This window comes from Dipodomys merriami, unplaced genomic scaffold (assembly GCF_024711535.1).
Source record: "Dipodomys merriami isolate MVZ:Mamm:240054 unplaced genomic scaffold, mDipMer1.0.p SCAF_99, whole genome shotgun sequence".
Taxonomy (NCBI): Eukaryota; Metazoa; Chordata; class Mammalia; order Rodentia; family Heteromyidae; genus Dipodomys; species Dipodomys merriami.
In genome coordinates, this window is record NW_027206612.1 from 4,396,863 (window position 1) to 4,420,151 (window position 23,289).

The window sequence follows — 23,289 nt, forward strand, 5'->3', positions numbered from 1 at the left end:
TGCCCACCGCTGCCCACCGCGGCCCACTGCTGCCCACTACTGCCCACCGCTGCCCACTACTGCCCACCGATGCCCACTACTGCCCACCGCTGCCCACTACTGCCCACCGCTGCCCACTGCTGCCCACCGCTGCCTACTACTGCCCACTGCTGCCCACTGCTGCCCACCCCTGCCCACTACTGCCCACCCCTGCCCACTACTGCCCGCCGCTGCACACTACTGCCAGCCGCTGCACACTACTGCCAGCCGCTGCTCACTGCTGCCCACCGCGGCCCACTACTGCCCACCGCTGCCCACTACTGCCCACCGATGCCCACTACTACCCACTGCTGCTCACTACTGCCCACCGCTGCCCACTGCTGCCCACCGCTGCTCACTACTGCCCACCGATGCCCACTACTGCCCACCGATGCTCACTACTGCCCACTGCTGCCCACTGCTGCCCACTACTGCCCACCGCTGCTCACCGCTGCCCACTACTGCCCACTGCTGCCCACCGCTGCCCACTACTGCCCACCGATGCCCACTACTGCCCACTGCTGCCCACCACTGCCCACTGCTGCCCACCGCTGCCCACTGCTGCCCACCGCTGCTCACTACTGCCAACTGCTGCCCACCGCTGCCCACCACTGCCCACTACTGCCCACCGCTGCCCACTGCTGCCCACCGCTGCCCACTACTGCCCACTGCTGCCCACTGCTGCTCACCGCTGCCCACTACTGCCCACCGATGCCCACTACTGCCCACTGCTGCCCACCACTGCCCACTGCTGCCTACCGCTGCCCACCGCTGCTCACTACTGCCTACCGCTGCCCACCGATGCCCACTACTGCCCACCGCTGCCCACCGATGCCCACTGCTGCCCACCACTGCCCACTGCTGCCCACCACTGCCCACTACTGCCTACTGCTGCCCACTACTGTGTACTACTGCCCATCACTGGGCCCACCACTGCCCACTGCTGCCCAGCACTGCCCACTGCTGTCCACTGCTGTGTACCACTGCCCACCACTGCTCACACTGCCCACCACTGCCCACCGATGCCCACTACTGCCCACCACTGCCCACCACTGCCAGCTACTGCCCACTGCTGCCCACCACTGTGTACTACTGCCCACCACTGCCTACTACTGCTCACACTTCCCACCACTGCCCACAGCTGCTCACACTGCCCACCACTGCCCACAGCTGCTCACACTTCCCACCACTGCCCACCACTGCTCACACTGCCCACCACTGCTCACACTGCTCACACTGCCCACCACTGCTCACACTGCTCACCACTGCTCACACTGCCCACCACTGCTCACACTGCCCACAGCTGCTCACACTGCCCACCACTGCCCACAGCTGCTCACACTTCCCACCACTGCCCACCACTGCTCACCACTGCTCACACTGCTCACCACTGCCCACCACTGCCCACCACTGCTCACACTGCCCACCACTGCTCACACTGCCCACCACTGCTCACACTGCTCACACTGCTCACCACTGCCCACACTGCTCACACTGACCACCACTGCTCACACTGCCCACTGCCCACACTGCTCACACTGCTCACACTGCCCACCACTGCTCACACTGTTCACTGCCCATCACTGCTCACACTGCTCACACTGCCCACCACTGTCCACCACTGCTCACACTGCTCACACTGCCCACCACTGCTCACACTGCTCACCACTGCCCACACTGCTCATACTGCCCACCACTGCTCACACTGCTCACACTGCCCACCACTGCTCACACTGCTCACCACTGCTCACACTGCCCACTGCTCACACTGCTCACACTGTTCACTGTCCACACCGCTCACACTGCTCACACTGCCCAGCACTGCTCACACTGCTCACACTGCTCACCACTGTTCACCACTGCTCACACTGCCCACCACTGCTCACACTGCCCACCACTGCCCACACTGCTCACACTGCTCATACTGCCCACCACTGCTCACACTGCTCACATTGCTCACCACTGCCCACCACTGCTCACACTGCTCACACTGCCCAGCACTGCTCACACTGCTCACCACTGTTCACCACTGCTCACACTGCTCACCACTGATCACCTCTGCTCACACTGCTCACACTGACCACCACTGCCCACACTGCTCACACTGCTCACACTGCCCACCACTGCTCACACTGTTCACACTGCCCATCACTGCTCACACTGCTCACACTGCCCACCACTGCTCACACTGCCCACCACTGTCCACCACTGCTCACACTGCTCACACTGCCCACCACTGCTCACACTGCCCACCACTGCCCACCACTGCTCACACTGCCCACCACTGCTCACACTGCCCACCACTGCTCACACTGCTCACTGCTGCCCACACTGCCCACCACTGCTCACACTGCCCACCACTGCTCACACTGCCCACACTGATCACACTGCCCACCACTGCTCACACTGCCCACCACTGCTCACACTGCTCACACTGCTCACTGCCCACCACTGCTCACACTGCTCACCACTGCTCACACTGCCCACCACTGCCCACCACTGCTCACACTGCTCACACTGCCCACCACTGCTCACACTGCCCAGCACTGCCCACACTGCTCACACTGCCCACCACTGCTCACACTGCCCACCATTGTTCACACTGCTCACACTGCCCACCACTGCCCACCACTGCCCACCACTGCTCACACTGCTCACACTGCTCACCGCTGTGTACCACTCACTCTTAATGAAACACTAGGACAGTTACTGACAATGAACCTAGCTTTTTTTTTACACATATTCACTTTGCTATGCAATAGCAATAAAACACAGACAAATGCAAAAATATTGAATGTAGGATAGTAGGTAATTTATTCTATCCACATTTTCAGCATTAAAGCATCGTGACTTTAGCTACTGCTTGTACAACAATATGTATTTAATTGAAATACTATTATTTAAGTAATTGTAGTGAAAATGTGGACAAATTGAATGTTACTAAAATTTAGATATAGACAAGCATTGTAATTGTGATAGGGTAATTAAAAAAGACTTAAATAGCAGCTGAAAGTAAAAAATTCACTTCAAGTTTTACTATTTTCTTCATTTTCTCACAAGAGAAAACTTTCCTAGTCAGTCTCGTCAAGTCATCAAGACTTGCCCTGGCTGTCATGGTAACCACTCTTACTGACAATCAGATCAGCTGCAGCAACGAAATGCCTGGTAATTCTTTTTTTTTAATTTAATTTAATTTTATTTGTGAACATACTGTACAGAGGAGTTACAATGCCTGGTAATTCTGAGACCACTGTCCCTCCACGAGCCTCTGGTCCAGAGATCAGCTCCCCTCCTGTCTCCATCCTGATCACATGTCCCACCAAGCCCTTCTCATCCTCACTAGGGTCACTGAAACCCCCAAGATCCAGCCTCCATGTCAGACCCAAAAGCCAGGGCTGGATCATGCCCCCAAACCTGCTGCCCTGCCCTTCTATGCAGCATGAATGTGTGGTGGTAAAAGGCAGCACACGCAGTCTGCCACTGAATGCAGAAGACAAACTTGTCAACTCATCAGGGCTGCCTGGTTTCAGAGAGCTGAGAGACAGTCACTAGTGGGTGACTGTTACTGAAACAGTCCCAAGACCTCAGGGGATAGGAGAGAGGCTGTCCAACACAGCGGACCCTCGGTGTCCACAGAGTATGGTTCTGGGGCCTCACTGATGGAAAGGATGCACAGAGCGAGCACAGCACTGCAGACGCTGGACTCATTCATCACACACCGACGAGGCTCTGCTGACCAGAGCATTCTTCACACAGTCCACAGCTCTCCTCTGACTACAGCCATCGTCCCAGTCTACAGCTCTATGTCTGACTACAGCCATCTTCCAAGTGTCTAGAGCTCTATATCTGACTATAGCCATCTTCCCAGTCCACAGCTCCATGTCTGCAGACAGCCATCTTCCCACCGTCTACAGCTCTATGTCTGACTACAGCCATCGTCCCAGTCTACAGCTCTATGTCTGACTACAGCCATCTTCCCACCGTCTACAGCTCTCCTCTGACTATAGCCATCTTCCAGTCTACAGCTCTATGTCTGACTACAGCCATCTTCCCACCGTCTACAGCTCTGTGTCTGACTACAGCCATCTTCACACAGTCTACAGCTCTATGTCTGACAACAGCCATCTTCCCACCGTCTACAGCTCTATGTCTGACTACAGCCATCTTCCCACCGTCTACAGCTCTCCTCTGACTATAGCCATCTTCCAGTCTACAGCTCTATGTCTGACTACAGCCATCTTCCCACCGTCTACAGCTCTGTGTCTGACTACAGCCATCGTCCCAGTCTACAGCTCTATGTCTGACTACAGCCATCGTCCCAGTCTACAGCTCTATGTCTGACTACAGCCATCGTCCCACCGTCTACAGCTCTCCTCTGACTATAGCCATCTTCCCAGTCTACAGCTCTGTCTGACTACAGCCATCTTCCCACAGTCTACAGCTCTATGTCTGACCACAGCCATCTTCCCACAGTCTACTGCTCTATGTCTAACAACAGCCATCTTCCCACAGTCTACAGCTCTATGTCTGACAACAGCCATCTTTCCACAGTCTACAGCTCTATGTCTGACAACAGCCATCTTCCCACAGTCTACAGCTCTATGTCTGACAACAGCCATCTTCCCACAGTCTACAGCTCTTCTCTAATTACAGCATCTTCCCAGTCTATAGCTCTCCTCTAACTACAGCCATCTGCCCACTGTCTACAGCTCTATGTCTGACTACAGCCATCTTCCCACACTCTACAGCTCTATGTCTGACTACAACCATCTTCCCAGTGTCTAGAGCTCTATGTCTGACTACAGCCATCTTCCAGTCTACAGCTCTATGTCTTCCTACAGCCATCTTCTCCCAGTCTACAGCTCTATGTCTGACCACAGCCATCTTCCCACAGTCTACAGCTCTATGTCTGACCACAGCCATCTTCCCAGTCTATAGCTCTCGTCTAACTACAGCCATCTTCACACAGTCTACAGCTCTATGTCTGACAACAGCCATCTTCCCACAGTCTACAGCTCTATGTCTGACAACAGCCATCTTCCCACAGTCTACAGCTCTATGTCTTCCTACAGCCATCTTCCCACAGTCTACAGCTCTGTGTCTGAATACAGCCATCTTCCCACAGTCTACAACTCTCCTCTGACTACAGCCATCTTCCCACAGTCTACAGCTCTATGTCAAACTACAGCCATCTTCCCACTGTCTACAGTTCTATGGCTGACTACAGCCATCTTCCCACACTCTACAGCTCTCATCTTACAGCCATCTTCCCACAGTCTACAGCTCTCATCTTACAGCCATCTTCCCACAGTCTACAGCTCTATGTCAAACTACAGCCATCTTTCCACTGTCTATAGCCCTATGTCTGACTACAGCCATCTTTCTACTGTCTACAGCTCTATGTCTGATTACAGCCATCTTCCCACCGTCTACAGCTCTGGTCTCATCACCGAAGCACATGTACCACTACTTTTTCTTTTTTTGCCCCATTTACTCTTGAAGAGGATTATTTTCACAAAATTAGGAGCAGGTAAATAGCTGATCATACAATGACATCAGAGCTAAGTAATATGGCACTGAGAGTTCCACATCAACTGAACCATGCAAAGCACACATGGAAACTAAAATATTTTGTTAAAATTTGAGTTTTTTAAGTTTACTGTTTTTGTGAGGTTGCTCAAGCAAAGTCAAATATAAAGTCTGTTTCTGTCAAATATATACTGCCCTATGGTGTAGGGTATCTCCTGTGTGGACACAGGACATATTCTTATCCCCTGTGAGGACACAGGCATGCATGTGTACTGTGACATCTCCCGTGAGGACACACGTGCTTGCTGTGCTGTGTGTGGTGCAGGACGCATGTGCTTACTGTGTGGCTGCAGTGTCCGTTCAGGTGCAGGCCACTGTCAAAGAGCGGGGAAGAGGCCCTGCTGCTGTAGTCACTGGCTGGCCCCGGTGACCCTGAAAGGAAAGAAAGGTGTTCATGCCACGTGACTCCGACATGTGTGTGACTTCAGGAGATCTAGGTATGGGATGCGCAGACCTCGCATTTCCAGTGCGTCTGAGAGCTGAGACTTAACCTGGATTTAAGGGCCGGGCTGGTTTACCTCCACCCTGGCCATCCCCCCTCCCCACCCTGTCCTCACTCAATCAGAGGAAAGAAGGGACCTGTGGCCCAGCTTCTGGGGATGCCACTACCCACTCCACCGAGATGCCCGTGCTTGCATGGAGCCCCCATGCAGCTCTGCAGAGTGTGATGGACATGTCCACTCTCAGAGACGTTGGCTGCCCTCTGCGGGCAAGTGGTGTAAGACATCGGAAATGCAGGCTCAGGGAGCAGGGCAGCACCAGCACCCTCACTTAATATCCAGAGCCCTCCTTGTCCTGGTGTACTGCTCAATCACAAGAGGGTCACACTGACGTTCCATGGCCCAGCCACTCTGAGACCTCAGTGGTTCAGGTCCAGGGGCCATGGCTCTGAACTAACTCAAGGGATTCACGGGCTCAGACTAGTCACACCCACAAGACTCCGTACAGAGTCATCCTACAGGAGCCCATCTCCCCAGACACCCCACAGGAGCACCGTCCTCCCCAATGCCCACAGGAGCACCATCCTCCCCAATGCCCACAGGAGCACCGTCCTCCCCAATGCCCACAGGAGCACCGTCCTCCCCAATGCCCACAGGAGCACCGTCCTCCCCAATGCCCCTCAGGCAGATGTCACGCAGTTTGATTCACCTCTGTGGCTGGCCATTTCCCTCTGACCTCAAGCTGTGCAGCACACCTGGGCAGAGCATCTCGGTGTCCTACCTAGTGTGCACAAATCTGTGGCTCTCATCTTCATTTAAAGCACTGCACCATGTTCCCACCTGAAAACAGTTTCTTCCCTTTGTGTCAGCACCTGGACTCCCTTTTGCCTGTCCAGGTCTATACACGCTGCACACTTCTGGGGGAGGACTTCAGCTCCAGACTTCATCGCTCTCCACCACCGGCACTATGTTTGAACAGCCCTCACCTGTTCTTAAGCATCTGCACGCACACCTTAGGACACTGTGTAGAACTCTTTCCAAAGCCTCCCGCCTCTGACCATGATCAGCTCTCACTAATTTGAGAGTACCATCAAAGCATTTTCAACTCTTTCACTTTCCTGAAACCCCAAGGGTCACGCTGCGTGTAGAGATGCAGGACAGGCAGCATCACAGACACAGGACAAAGGCAGTCACGAGAAAGTACTAGACTCCTATCCATTAATTTCTTGATGATTGCTATATTTTCTCTAAACTACAAAGGGAAATATGAACAGTTACAATCTCTTTCTTCTGTTTATCACCACAAACCCAAATGGTAGGTATTAACAATTACTCATAACAAAATAGTTGTTATAGAAACAAAAAACCTGCAAGCTATAATTTATAATAAACATTAATTAAAAAAACACCTTGGAAGCATGATCTACCAAGTGTGCCTTCAGAAATGAGAAGAGCCCCAGTCCACTCCCAGAGTGGTGTGTACCCTGTAACCAGCGACCCCACTGCTAGGGAGAATCAACAAAGAACGATGTCTTTTAAACAAAACTCGCTAAAGGAATGTTCACAACATCATTGCAGCCCAGAAATAGAAACAAAGCCCATGAGTGGATAAAAACGTTGTGTGACCATATAAAGGAATGCTTTCAGACGAAAGTAACACCGTGTTGGGGCTTGCTACGAATGACGAGCCCTGAGAATGCTGCGCTGGTGGAGGCCAGACACAGGACACATTTGCACGATTACGTCTGGTAACATGCCCGTAGAAGGCAGGCCCGGGGAAGGGGAGCAGAGCTGCCAGCCGCTGGGCAGAGACCACCACGCCTGACGGGGGCTAGCTTGGTGGCAATGAGAAGGTTGTGAAGTTCGTCACGGGGGATGGCTGCGGAGCGTGGTGCGATACTGAACTGGGAGGTGTCACGTTCAACAAGTGAGTGCATGTTACATGAACTGCACCTTCACAGAACGATAGCCAGAACTTCCTTCCGCCCCAATGCCATTCATTTTCCCTCTGACTCAAATCCAGTGCTGCGGCTGGAAACCTTCCTTACGCATCTGTCAGGACTCTCTTCTACATCCCCCGTTGGAGCGAGGTGAACGTCTGCTTCACACAAACCACCCACCCATGGGGCAGCCCGGGCAGAAGTTGTGCTGCTTCATGGGGTACTTTTCCACAAGAGGGCATTTTACCTGAAGGTGGCCTGACTGTGACCACTGTTTCAATTGGCACGGGTAGGAAGATCTTAATATTGGTGGGTTTTAAACAAATTACAGCACAGGGGATGTTTCAACTCCTGAGAACACAGCTGGCCCCTGCAGCGTGGGGACACAGACCTCATGGTCGACACCGGAGTCCCTGCCAACGCCCCTCCTCCTAACGTGCATGCACATTCTAGCCACCCGTTCGGGTCCGATCCAGCTGGACACGGTGCTCAGACACTCAGCAGTGAGCACCCAGCCAATGAGCCCACCCTGGCTGGGTTTCAGCCATAGAGCAGCCAGCACCACAATCAGGACCCCACACCAGGCTGGGGCTCCGGAGTCCACAGCCGCTCCGATAGGACAGGAAAATGCAGCACCTGCCGTTTAAGACAGGTGTTCCATTCAGCCAGAAGGCGTGAAATGCTCCTGTTCACACTTAATTATTCTACCTCCACAGCACGAAGAACAGTTGCTCCAGAAACCTCTCCCTCTGCCCAGGACCGCTGCTCCATCCCTAAGAGAAGGAAGGAAAGGCCTACAGAAGCCTCACTTTAAAACATCCCTTACTTTCGGTCTCAACACAGGGAACAACAGGGTTTATCACATTCCTAGAGGATGACAGGTCTGCGTCCTAGCACATACTTCACAGCCTGAATTAAAAATTCTTAGGTAAATCTATGCAGGTGTTTTAAATGTGTGCGTGTGTGCACGCGCACGCATGTGCACACATGCACACACAGAGTTGCAGTCAGTACATTAAATGGGAACACAGACTCAGTTAACTGACAGGCCACCATCTGATCATGCTCTGTTGAATCCTGTGAGGATGCTGAAGTGGAGAAAGCTTATGGAAGACAAGCTGCTGTGCCCGTACACACAGCTCAGGCCAGTGCCGTGCCGTGTCACGCGAATGATGCGGCGGGGACAGGAACGCCACGGGACATCCGTCCCCCCTTCTCACTCACCTAGTGGGAGTTTCAGGAACGAAGGTGCGTCCCTGAGATATGCCACAGTGATGGTGACCTCGTCTCCAGCGTTTCTCAGAAGATGCACCTGCCAAAGTGAAGAGACAGCGCACCATCACATAAGGGGACAGGGCAGTGAGCCCCGACGCCCACACACCACCCCTGCTCCCAGAATGCACTTCAGTTACCAAGACGCTCCCAGACTGCAATGGGGCAAGAGACAGCGATGCACATGTCCAAGGCACCAGCTCCAGTGCCTCCTCCTCTCCGTAAGTGTGTGCAAACCTCCCATTTCCCCACCCATAAGACAAAATGCTCTACACTCTCTGTTTAACCTACTCGAAATAGAATCCCACAAGAAGTCAAGTTATAAGTATACACCGCCAATGTGGAGATATTGACAGAACACATGCCAGCTGAATAAACTGAAGAAAACCAACCGTCCGTGCTAATTTCCAAATCTGGGTGCCATTTCCGTTTTCAGGGAGTGTCTGGGCATTACTCCATGTGATGCGATGCACAGCATGCTGCGATTCCAGGTTGCTCCACGGACTTGACGTCAGGCATTCAGCACCATACACAGCACTTCTCCACTTACAGAAAGCCGACATACTCTAAGGCTGGCTTGTCATGCAGTTTATGTGTAGGTGCTCAGGTAAACTGATTCAGACACTGGATGTCAATAGGCTATGAAGCTGAGCTCAGCAGAATGCATTATGACCCCCAGTGAGCCTATTTCTCCTCTGAAAATTACTGTGAGCAACGCTGCCTGCAAGCGTAGCAGGTCTGGGAGACGGTGAAACCTGGACTAGAGACCTCGGGGGGTGCTCAGGGTCCCCAGTACCCAGCAGCATCCCAGACTGGCCCGTTCTGGGCCATCTTCAAGCTTTTCTGCCTGGCACGCTGTCTCTCCAGTCAGTCACGCACTCTGCCCCAGGCCCTCTTCCGGCCAGACTCTGGCCTCAGACCAATCCCTCAACTGTCACGACGTGTCCAGGGCCCTAGCTCACTCCTTCTAAGGCTCTGTGAAACTCCAGACCCACATCAGTAGCTACTGAGATGCCGTTCATTCCACCAAACGCTGAAGGGCCCGCTTCGTCGCTGTGGGGCTGACCACCAGGGCCCCGCGACTCAACCTGGCGATGGTGCCCTTGCCACAGCCGAGGGCGTCCTAAAACTCTGCCCCGAGTCCGAGTTGTTCCTGGGGACAGCTGCCCACGATGGCTGCCACTGGCCAGCTGCGTCCAGACAGCGGATGAATGCTAACGGTGCCACTGGGACCTAAGCGCTCCTGGCGACCGGTTCTGAAACCCTGGAGCGTCCCTGGGGGACGGGCTGCGAGCGGAGCCTCATGCAAACGAAGGTGCTGGGTCCCCACAGGCTGCCTGCCCAGCAGGACAGCAGAACCCACGCTTAACCAACGCCTGTGAATGTGTGTGTGCGTGAGTGTGCATGCATCCTATTGTCTGTGAATGTGTGTGTGCACGAGTGTGCATGCATCCTATTAACTCTGTGAATGTGTGTGCACGAGTGTGCACGCATCCTATTAACTTTTTAAATAAAATCTAATTTCAGTCTATTCGGCAACCTTCTTAAGTCAGTCTTCCTGGAGAAAAAGCATGAATTCAAGCATGGAAGCCTCCATATTTACATGAGCCTGTGCATCTCAAAGGGCTAGTAGATCTTGTGCCTGAAAGACACTTCCAGTCAATGATTAGCTTCTAGTTGTGGCTCAGTGGTAGAGTGCTTGCCTAGCATGCATGAAGCCCTGGGTTCGATTCCTCAGTACCACATACACAGAAAAAGCCAGAAGTGGTGCTGTGGCTCAAGTGGTAGAGCACTAGCCTTGAGCAAAAGAAGCTAGGGACAGCGCCCAGGCCCTGAGTTCAAGCCCCAGGAATGGCAATAAATAAATTCTCAAATCTTGAAGATCTTGCTTTTTGTTTTTAAAAAAATATGAGACTACAACCTTCACTTCATCAACATCTTTTTAATCGGGTACAAGGTGGAGGTGGTGTGTCTGGAAGGAATCAGCCCTGGCCTCTAATAGCTGCAAACAAGGGTGTCTCCTCCTCCTCCTCCTCCTCGTGCTCCTCCTCCTCCTCCTCTCCTCTCTCCTCCTCCTGCTCCTCCTCCTCCTCCTGCTGCTCCTCCTCCTCCTCCTTGTGCTCCTCCTCCTCCTCCTCCCCCTCCTCCTCCTCTTCCTCTCTCCTCCTGCTCCTCCCCTCCTCCTCTCTCCTCCCCCTCTCTCCTCCTCCTCCCCCTCTTCTTCCTGCTCCTCCTCCTCCTCGTGCTCCTCCTCCTCCTCGTGCTCCTCCTCCTCCTCCTCCTCCCCCCTCCTCCTCCTCTTCCTCTCTCCTCCTGCTCCTCCCCCTCCTCCTCTCTCCTCCTCCTCCCCCTCTTCCCCCTCCTCCTCCTCTCCTCTCTCCTCCTCCTGCTCCTCCTCCTCCTCCTGCTGCTCCTCCTCCCCCTCCTCCTCCTCGTGCTCCTCCTCCTCCTTCTCCTCCTCCTCCTGCTCCTCCCCTCCTCCTCTCTCCTCCTCCTCCCCCTCTTCCCCCACCTCCTCCTCTCCTCTCTCCTCCTCCTGCTCCTCCTCCTCCTCCTCCCCCTCCCCCTCCTGCTCCTCTTCCTCTCTCCTCCTGCTCCTCCCCTCCTCCTCTCCCCTCCTCCTCTCTCCTCCTCCTCCTCCTCTTCTCCCTCCTCTTCCTCTTCCTCTCTCCTCCTGCTCCTCCCCTCCTCCTCTCCCCTCCTCCTCTCTCCTCCTCCTCCTCCTCTTCCCCCTCCTCCTCCTCTTCCTCTCTCCTCCTGCTCCTCCCCTCCTCCTCCTCCCCCTCCTCCTCCTCTTCCTCTCTCCTCCTGCTCCTCCCCTCCCCCTCTCCCCCTCTTCCCCCTCCTCCTCCTCTCCTCATTGCCTTCCTCCAGCCGGGGATGGAAGACAGAGCTGACCCGGTGGCTTATGAGAGGAAGCTCTTCTGCCAACCGCAGCACATGGAGGCCCTGCAGCCTGCTCAGCCTCTTCACCTCCGGGCGGGTCCTGATCTTGAGGCAGACCTGGCTCCCCGCTGGGTGGAGGCTGCCTCCAGCTTCCATCTCTCCAGCTGTGCTGTCTGACTCTGACAGCTGAGACACAGGCATGCATCTTCTCAGAAACGGCGCTACACCTGAATCCATCTCCATGTTCTAAATGCCACTCAAGACGTGGCTCCACGTGGTCGGCAGGCCCTGGACACCCTCCCGGGCCACCAGAGACCAGCGGCAAATGCACATCACCACCGCCTCAGGGTCCTGGAGCTGGTGTGCAGCAGGGCTGGCTCCTGCGGCCAGGGACAGAAGTGCTGTGTGTTCACCAGGAGAGAGCATGCACACTGCACACTGCTCTAGGCCTACACACGTCTCGCTCAAGGCTTCCTGGAGCCTGAGTCACCTCCTCAGGGATCCATCACCACCCCCTGCAGATTCTTGGAATACAAGGACTCAGCCCACAGTCCAGGGTCTTGGGGACATCAGCAAGCTCCCCAGGGAGCTCTCCACAGGTTACAGGGCATGGCCAGAGGTGTGAAGCCGTACAACATCCACTCAATGCACAGCACATTGGCTAGTTTGGACTGCAGCCCAGGCCAGAAGTGTGCAAGGAAAACACTTACCTGTCCCTTCCTGCTCTGGCCCGCTGAGGACACTGAGGCCGGCAGGGAGCAGAAGACTTGCTCTGCGGGCGGCTTGGTCAGGTCTGTCAGACTGGCCCACGGTCTGGAGCCCACTCCGCTCCGCGAGCACATGGGCAGAGAGGTGGTGCCAGGTGCCTAACGCACCACGCAGACGACCCCGCCTCAGCCCCCGGCAGGTGCGGGAGGCCTGCCTCACTCAACATGCCTTCTTTGTCCAGAGCGTGCACCTCACAGCACATCTGCACCAACTAGTACGTCCTAGCTCTTCTGCATGGGTGTGTCCAGCAGTCCTGGATTGCACGGTCCACCCGGTCCCCTCTCCCTGGCCCTCGCGTGCCCCTGGCATCTCTTTGCCCCTTTTCTCAGAGGCTCTGTGGTGGTGTTCTCCGAGGAAGCCTGTGGGAGGTGCTGCCTGCTAACTCCCTTCTTCCATACTCTGTTTTCTTTTTCACAAACCTGTGTCATTTTCTTTCTTTTGTGCTTACAAGTTATTTTGTTGTTCTTTCTTCAAAGTTCTGAGGTGGAAAACAGCTCTATCTTTGTTTTTTAACTGCAGAATTTTTTAAGTAAACATATTTAAAACCTGCCAACCTTATGCAGGTGGCTCACACCTGTAATCCTAGCTACTCAGGAGGCTGAGATCTGAGGACCAGAGTTCAAAGCCAGCCCAGGCAGGGAAGTCTGTGAGACTCCTATCTCCACTAAACTACCAAAAAAGGCAAAATAAAGTAACTGTACTTAATTAAGCCAAATGTCAGTGCGGGAGTATAATGTGTTTCCACCACAGTCACCTCCCCCATCTCTCCCGACCCTACCATTCCGCTGTCAATGCTACTGGAGATAGCCAGTGGGGATAACCAGAGGGGTCACAAATGGGGACAATCCGTGCGAACGATCAGTCTGTGTTCTGCCTGGCATCCGTGAAGACTGGCAGCCCAGCTGCACAGTGGGCTTTCCCGGTGCCCAGTCTGGCATGAATACCTAGACATCAGTGTTCTCTCTCATTCTGTAACTGTGCCTAAAAGCACACTCAATCGAAGGTAGGTATGGAGAGCAAGTTAATTAGAATAAAAGAGTATCTGAAAACTATAAGACAATGCACTTACCACTTCTTCATGGGTCGCATTTTCTACATGAATGCCATTAACCTGAACAGATGACAAAGTAAGAGTATTTAGAATAATTGTCTAAAATCAAAAGGCAAAGATTCAAGTGTTCACAACTAAAATACTGACCTGCAGAAGAGCATCTCCTATGAACAGCATCCCTGTCTGGTCAGCTGCAGGGTTGCAAAGGCAGCAGAAATGTTAGGAGAGATCTCAGTGATATGATGCTTTGTTTCTGCAGTTTTTAAGCAGCATTGTACTTGAAAGGCAGGTATGTGTGCATGTATTTAAGCATGTGTATGTACTGGTGAATGTATGCACAGATGTGAATGTGATTGGTAGGGCACAGGAATTACTGTGTGTGCACATGTGTACATGCACACATACCTATATGGTGCGTGTTCCTGGAGTAGCTAAGGCATGCACACAGATGTGCGCATCCTGTGCATTCATGCGTGAGAGAATCTGTGTTTGTGTGTGTGCATGTGTCTGTGTGAACAGGGAAAATGCAGCACACAACAACAAGCAGTAACTGGTGAGCTCTGCCGTCAGTCCCTTTACCAGCACAGTAACAGAATCACTTTCAAGACAGCTACTGTGTGATGAGAAACACACATGCCATTTGCTGGAATGAAAGATCCCATCACATTGTGTGGAAAGTCGGACTCACACCTAAGTCCAGACAGACAAAACCTAAAGACTTCTAGAAGCCATTTAGCATCTCCTTCATTGTGCAGAACAAATATACACACACAGATATGCATAAATGTAATTAAAAAGACTGCCAGAATGTCAAAGCCAAGGAAAGAACTGCATTTAAAGTGGATGTAATATGCACAGTGTAGTTTCAATTAACATTTTCTTTGTCAAGGGAAGGAAAGATCCTTTCGATAAGACTGAGCATATCTGCACCGAATGTAAAGCCATTTTTCCTTTGTATGGGTTAGCATTAGTTTTATGTCTTTGATTAAATACCGAGAAGCAAATAAGAATAGGTTTCTTTGCATGACAGAATGCTATGTAAAACAGTAAGCAGATTTAATGTTAATGGTCAATGTTATTTCTAGTCATTAACAGCATTAGATCATGTTGAGAATAAAATATAGACTACGTATATTCCTGCATGCTAAGGCACAGATATCGAGTGAACTTAAGTTATCATTCCAGGCCAGAGCTGCCACCCACTTAGTGGTGTGATTCCTCAGGCCAGCCCCACGTACAGGTGTGATTCCTCAGGCCAGCCCCACGTACAGGTGTGATTCCTCAGGCCACCTGCAACATAGTGGTGTGATTCCTCAGGCCACCTGCAACATAGTGGTGTGATTCCTCAGGCCACCTGCCACATAGAGGTATGATTCCACAGACCACCTGCTACGTAGAGGTGTGATTCCACAGACCACCTACACATAATGGTGTGATTCCACAGGCCACCCCCACGTAGAGGTGTGATTCCACAGACCACCCCCACATAATGGTGTGATTCCACAGACCACCTGCTACGTAGAGGTGTGATTCCTCAGGCCACCCCCACGTAGAGGTGTGATTCCACAGGCCACCCCTCACATAGTGGTGTGATTCTGCAGGCCAGCCCCCATGCAGTGGTGTGATTCTGCAGGCCAGCCCATGCAGTGGTGTGATCTTGCAGGCCAGCCCATGCAGTGGTGTGATCTTGCAGGCCAGCCCATGCAGTGGTGTGATCTTGCAGGCATGCTGCATGCAGTGGTGTGATCTTGCAGGCAGGCCACATGCAGTGGTGTGATCTTGCAGGCCAGCCCATGCAGTGGTGTGATCTTGCAGGCCAGCCCATGCAGTGGTGTGATCTTGCAGGCCAGCCCATGCAGTGGTGTGATCTTGCAGGCAGGCTGCATGCAGTGGTGTGATCTTGCAGGCAGGCCACATGCAGTGGTGTGATCTTGCAGGCCAGCCCATGCAGTGGTGTGATCTTGCAGGCCAGCCCATGCAGTGGTGTGATCTTGCAGGCAGGCCCCATGCAGTGGTGTGATTCTGCAGGCCAGCCCCCATGCAGTGGTGTGATCTTGCAGGCTAGCCGCATGCAGTGGTGTGATCTTGCAGGCCAGCCCATGCAGTGGTGTGATCTTGCAGGCTGGCCGCATGCAGTGGTGTGATCTTGCAGGCTGGCCGCATGCAGTGGTGTGATCTTGCAGGCCAGCCCATGCAGTGGTGTGATCTTGCAGGCCAGCCCATGCAGTGGTGTGATCTTGCAGGCCAGCCCATGCAGTGGTGTGATCTTGCAGGCAGGCCCCATGCAGTGGTGTGATCTTGCAGGCAGGCCACATGCAGTGGTGTGATCTTGCAGGCAGGCCACATGCAGTGGTGTGATCTTGCAGGCCAGCCCATGCAGTGGTGTGATCTTGCAGGCCAGCCCATGCAGTGGTGTGATCTTGCAGGCAGGCCCCATGCAGTGGTGTGATTCTGCAGGCCAGCCCATGCAGTGGTGTGATCTTGCAGGCTGGCCGCATGCAGTGGTGTGATCTTGCAGGCCAGCCCATGCAGTGGTGTGATCTTGCAGGCCAGCCCATGCAGTGGTGTGATCTTGCAGGCAGGCTGCATGCAGTGGTGTGATCTTGCAGGCAGGCCACATGCAGTGGTGTGATCTTGCAGGCCAGCCCATGCAGTGGTGTGATCTTGCAGGCCAGCCCATGCAGTGGTGTGATCTTGCAGGCAGGCCCCATGCAGTGGTGTGATTCTGCAGGCCAGCCCATGCAGTGGTGTGATCTTGCAGGCTGGCCGCATGCAGTGGTGTGATCTTGCAGGCCAGCCCATGCAGTGGTGTGATCTTGCAGGCTGGCCGCATGCAGTGGTGTGATCTTGCAGGCTGGCCGCATGCAGTGGTGTGATCTTGCAGGCCAGCCCATGCAGTGGTGTGATCTTGCAGGCCAGCCCATGCAGTGGTGTGATCTTGCAGGCTGGCCGCATTCAGTGGTGTGATTCTGCAGGCCAGCCCCATGCAGTGGTGTGATCTTGCAGGCAGGCCCCATGCAGTGGTGTGATTCTGCAGGCCACGACCCACTTAGTGATATGAGTGGCTCCCTGTGGCTCCTACCGATGTTAACATTCTGTGTCCCTCTGTCCATCTCAGTCTCTAGTGATCTCTATTTCCATCGATCTCCATTCCTCTTACTGTCTCTGTTTCTGTTGTTCGGTCTCTATTTGTCTCTGTCCGTGGGTCTCTCCCTGTCCTCTCTGGCCATGTCCCTGTCTCTCTACCTCTCTGTGTGTCTCTGGCCATCGTCCCTTCCTGTCCCTGTCTCTCTGATCTGTCTCCTGCTCTCTTCTTTGCACTGTGCTGCGCTATGCGGTACTGATCACACGTGCACCAGGGAGGGCCATGTTGAAGGAGGACCTCTCATCTGGAACACTGAACTTTAAGTCGAATCCAATAGAACCCCACACCTGACTTTTCAGTGTTCAACAGTATAAATCACACACAACGCAGAAGCATTCAAAGCTGTAAGAAGCTATAGGTTCATGGCTACGTCCTCCATGTGGAACACAGTGAAAAGGTTTGTTTTGCTCCCAAGATGGCCAGAGACTACCATTGATGTTTGGAGAGCGAGAAGCAGAGTTGATGCAGGACCGTGCTCTGTGCCCTGCTGCCGCTGTGTCCCTCAGGGCCTGTGCTGGTCATGCCACGCCCTGGTCCCCGATGAGCCGCGGCCCACCGCAGACGTCGCCCAGGCAGCTGAGCCAGTGCAGCCCCAGGGAGCGCGTCCTGTGTGGGGCAGCGCTGGACTGGGGGCTGGTCTGCCCAGACTTGCATGCTCTGAGCTCAGCAGTCACCAGCTCTCGGCCGCAGTACAGACAGCGCTATATTCTCAGCCATGCCGTCGTGGGAACCTCCTGGGGCTGAGCGGTGGGAGAGACTGGGCGCCCACAAATAGCATGTCATACACTCCGAAGAGACGAAATTAAAATGTCAGCAGCGAGACAGGTAAATAGCACAGCACTTGTATGAGACTTCTAACGGCTTTGAGTAAAATTAAAACAAATGTGAAAATCCTTAAGAAACATTGGCAAACTCTTTTTTTAAGTGGAATCCATGAGTTTGAACAGCAAAGGATATTTTTTAATTTTTGAGTATGGAAAGGGGCCTGCTGACTTGCCTGGACGTCCCCCCCCCACGCCCTCCTCTGTGGACGTCCCCCCCCCACGCCCTCCTCTGTGGACGTCCCCCCCACCAACGCCCTCCTCTCTGGAGACCCCCCCAATGCCCTCCTCTCTGGACGTCCCCCCCACGCCCTCGTCTCTGGACGTCCCCCCCACGTCCTCCTCTCTGGACGTCCCCAACGCCCTCCTCTCTGGACGTCCCCCCCATGCCCTCCTCTCTGGACGTCCCCCCCACCAACGCCCTCCTCTCTGGACGTCCCCCCCACGCCCTCGTCTCTGGACGTCCCCCCCACGTCCTCCTCTCTGGACGTCCCCAACGCCCTCCTCTCTGGACGTCCCCCCCACGCCCTCGTCTCTGGACGTCCCCCCCACGTCCTCCTCTCTGGACGTCCCCAACGCCCTCCTCTCTGGACGTCCCCCCCACGCCCTCCTCTCTGGACATCCCCCCCACCAACGCCCTCCTCTCTGGACGTCCTCCCCCAACGCCCTCCTCTCTGGACGTCCCCCCCACGCCCTCCTCTCTGGACGTCCCCCCCACGCCCTCCTCTCTGGACGTCCCCCCCCACGCCCTCGTCTCTGAACGTCCCCCCCACGCCCTCCTCTCTGGACATCCCCAACGCCCTCCTCTCTGGACGTCCCCCCCACGTCCTCCTCTCTGGACGTCCCCCCCCCAACGCCCTCCTCTGTGGACGTCCCCCCCCACGCCCTCCTCTCTGGACGTCCCCCCCATCAACGCCCTCCTCTCTGGAGCCCCCCCAATGCCCTCCTCTCTGGACGTCCCCCCCACGCCCTCGTCTCTGGACGTCCCCCCCACACCCTCCTCTTTGGACGTCCCCCCCCAACACCCTCCTCTCTGGACGTCCCCCCCACGCCCTCGTCTCTGGACGTCCCCCCCACGCCCTCCTCTCTGGACGTCCCCAACGCCCTCCTCTCTGGACGTCCCCCCCACGCCCTCCTCTCTGGACGTCCCCCCCACGCCCTCCTCTCTGGACGTCCCCCCCCACGCCCTCCTCTCTGGACACCCCCCCAACGCCCTCGTCTCTGGATGTCCCCCCCACACCCTCCTCTCTGGACATCCCCCAACGCCCTCCTCTCTGGATGACCCCCCCCACGCCCTCCTCTCTGGATGACCCCCCCACGCCCTCCTCTCTGGACGTCCCCCCCCAACGCCCTCCTCTCTGGACGTCCCCCCCACGCCCTCCTCTCTGGACGTCCCCCCCACGCCCTCCTCTCTGGACGTCCCCCCCACGCCCTCCTCTCTGGACGTCCCCCCCACGCCCTCCTCTCTGGATGACCCCCCCACGCCCTCCTCTCTGGACGTCCCCCCCCAACGCCCTCCTCTCTGGACGTCCCCCCCACGCCCTCCTCTCTGGACGTCCCCCCCACGCCCTCCTCTCTGGACGTCCCCCCCACGCCCTCCTCTCTGGATGACCCCCCCACGCCCTCCTCTCTGGACGTCCCCAACACCCTCCTCTCTGGACGTCCCCCCCACGCCCTCCTCTCTGGACGTCCCCCCCACGCCCTCCTCTCTGGATGACCCCCCCACGCCCTCCTCTCTGGACGTCCCCCCCACGCCCTCCTCTCTGGATGACCCCCCCACGCCCTCCTCTCTGGACATCCCCCCCACGCCCTCCTCTCTGGATGACCCCCCCACGCCCTCCTCTCTGGACGTCCCCAACACCCTCCTCTCTGGACGTCCCCCCCACGCCCTCCTCTCTGGACGTCCCCCCCACGCCCTCCTCTCTGGATGACCCCCCCACGCCCTCCTCTCTGGATGACCCCCCCACGCCCTCCTCTCTTGCGGTAGAGGCCGTGCCTCCCTGTCAGGAGCTGACCATTCAGTCCATGCCAACTTTTCAAGGCCAGACAAAGGGCGTCAACCTCCTACCTCATCTTCCAGGTGGACACAGACTGCACAGCTGCACACGCCTCTCCTGTGCCTTTTCCTTTCTCTCTCTGTGGCAGAAGCTGGGTCACTAGGCTCCAAGGAAGCCCTAAGTTTGTGGTTTCAGATGACAGAGCACTGGCAAGACTGAGGTGGAATAGTCCAGCTGTTACCAACAATTTCACTGAACTTTGAGTAATTTTTTGCTGTAGATTTACTGGAAGTAAATAGGAAAATAGGGAATAGATACCAGAGAAATGGCTGCAAACCATGCAGCTGCATACTTGCTGATAATGTTATTAATGACTAAGTTGAAAAGTACCACAAAAATGTGTGGTCCCTTGCACAGTCTTGGCTAGGTGCTGATTAATCTCAGTGGAGGGAACTGGAACGAGAACCACTGTTGGTGGCTGAGTGAAATTAATTTCAAATACCTTTCCAATTAAAGCGAGGAAATGTTTCCTACTCAAGGGACTCCTTTTGTTTTAATAGAGCAAATTAAAGACGGTAAGATGTATGATAACATAAAATCACAAATGTTTTATAACTTTAATTAATGTTCCTAAATAAAACATTCACTTTGTTAGCCGAGGGTTATGGATTTTAATTGAACAGTGATGTCAGTTTTTATCTGGGGTAATAGTGCCCTTGTGCCCTAACATAAAACTGAAGTAAAGCCTACGGTACTGTAATCCACATGCACACTCTACTTTCTGTACAACTGTCATAATGAGATAGCAATTTTATTGTAATACTTGCCCTTGCATGAAAATGCTATTGCTTTAAGTGTTATCTGAGGCATTAAAAAACAACACAAGCATTGCTTGCAGCACAATTGTGTTATGAGATATAACCTGATCCCTGTAAACGTTTTGGAAAATTCATACTTTGCTAAATACACATATCAGCCCACTTAAAATGTTAATGCTTCAAACCAAATCTTTTTTCCATTTATGTACCTTAAGTATTTGTACAAAAGACCTTCAATTCAACATGCCAAATACATGCAAGTGCAATACACCCTGAATTCAACATGTAAGTAATGTAAGTACAGTGCATCCTGAATCCAAATGCCAAATACACAATACACCCTAAATTCAACATGTCAAGTACACGTAAGTACAGTGCATCCTGAACCCAACATGCCAAGTGCATACAAGTGCAATACACCCTGAATTCAACATGTCAAGTACATGCAAGGTAAGCGCTCTTCCCACCACTGAGCGATCTTCCCAGCCCCTGTGTCAAGTACATGTAAGTACAGTGCACCCTGACCCCAACATGTCAAGTACATGTAAGTATAGTGTACCCTGAATAAAACATGACAACTACATGTAAGTACAGTGCATCCTGAATCCAACACACCAAGTACATGTTAGTACAATGCACCCTGAATTCAACATGTCAAGTACATGTTAGTACAATGCATCCTGAATCCAACATGTCAAGTACATGTTAGTACAATGCACCCTAAATCCAACATGTCAAGTACATGTTAGTACAATGCATCCTGAATCCAACATTCCAAGTACATGTTAGTACAATGCATCCTGAATCCAACATGTCAAGTACATGTTAGTACAATGCATCCTGAATCCAACACACCAAGTACATGTTAGTACAATACACCCTGAATCCAACGTGTCAAGTACATGTAAGTACAATGGGTCCTCATCAATGCCATGCCTCACACCGAGTCTTGACCGAGTCCTGTCGTTATCAGCATTCGGGTGGACAGTGGGGGCCTCCCTCAGAGTCCTTCCTCCGTGTCCTTGGGCACATTGGAATCTCAGAGCAAAGCATGTGTTCGGCAATACCCCCTGCAGTCCACAGATCTGGCCCATATGGTCACCAGCCCCACAGCGGGGCTGGGCCGCCCCTGCTCTGTCTCCACGCCTCCTCCCACCGCCAAGGAACAGAACCCAAACCCAGCAACACAAGAACAAATGCAGCTGCCAAGTTGCCCGGCACAGCCCTCAACGTGCCCACTTCTGCCGGGAATTACTGGGCAAATCCGTCCAAGGCAGAGCAGTGCAGAGCCGAGCATCTCCGTTACTCCATCTCAATACCAAAAGGAGCACAGGCCTCAAGGCGCCGGCACCACTGCCCGGTCAGGGGAAGCACCACGTGAGAACTGGCGCAAGGCGGGGCTCAAGGCACACGCCTGTGTGTTACTACTTACTGCATGCTGCTCGATAAAAACAGAGAAAGCAAGTAGTCAACACATTCTAACTAGCCCTAGTCAACATGTCGGAAAGAACCATAGCATTGATGGTAGGCTGCCATATTTACACATCTGTTTAACTCGCTGTGTGGACTCTGAGCTTCTAACAGGCGGCTGGATACCTCACAGACTGCAGAGATGACCAACGGGTAGGCAGACACAAGACCCTCCGTGACACACAGCCTAACCTCCAACACCAAATGCCACACGCTGACCACACACGCTGACCATACACTGACCACACACGCTGACCACACAGGTGACCACAAATGCTGACCACACGCTGACCACACTGACCACACATGCTGACCATGCTGACCACACGCTGACCACATATGCTGATCACAGGTGACCACACATGCTGACCACACTGACCACACATGCTGACCATGCTGACCACATGCTGACCACACTGACCACACACACTGACCACACACACTGACCACAGACCACACGCTGACCACACGGACCACACATGCTGACTACACTGACCATACACACTGACCACATGCTGACCACACATGCTGACCACACACGCTGACCACATGCTGACCACACTGGCCACACACGCTGACCACACATGCTTACCACACACTGACTACACACTGACTACACGCACTGACCACATGCTGGCCACATGCTGACCACATGCTGACCACACACTGACTACACACTGACTACACGCACTGACCACATGCTGGCCACATGCTGACCAAATGCTGACCACACACTGACCACACGCTGACCACACGCTGACCACGCGTGCTGACCACACGCTGACCACGCGTGCTGACCACACGCTGACCACGCGCTGACCACACACTGACCACACGTGCTGACCACATGCTGACCACACATGCTGACCACATGCTGACCACATGCTGACCATGCGCTGACCACACGCTGACCACGCGTGCTGACCACATGCTGACCACACGCTGACCACACGTGCTGACCACACGCTGACCACACGTGCTGACCACATGCTGACCACATGCTGACCATGCGCTGACCACACGCTGACCACGCGTGCTGACCACACGCTGACCACACGTGCTGACCACATGCTG

At 54.2% G+C, this 23,289-nt stretch overlaps 1 protein-coding gene across 1 annotated transcript in view; it reads right to left on the reverse strand.

The window, feature by feature from the left end:
* The window catches only part of Sntg2 (syntrophin gamma 2), a 106,458-nt gene that overhangs the window by 75,980 nt on the left and 7,189 nt on the right, over nt 1–23,289 (reverse strand). The window contains exons 3-6 of the mRNA XM_070014668.1: nt 14,112–14,155; nt 13,983–14,024; nt 9,212–9,299; nt 5,888–5,979 (exon numbers count right to left, since the gene is read on the reverse strand). Coding sequence (XP_069870769.1) covers nt 5,888–5,979; nt 9,212–9,299; nt 13,983–14,024; nt 14,112–14,141 — 252 coding nt within the window. The 5' untranslated portion in view covers nt 14,142–14,155. The remainder of the gene's footprint in view (nt 1–5,887; nt 5,980–9,211; nt 9,300–13,982; nt 14,025–14,111; nt 14,156–23,289) is intronic.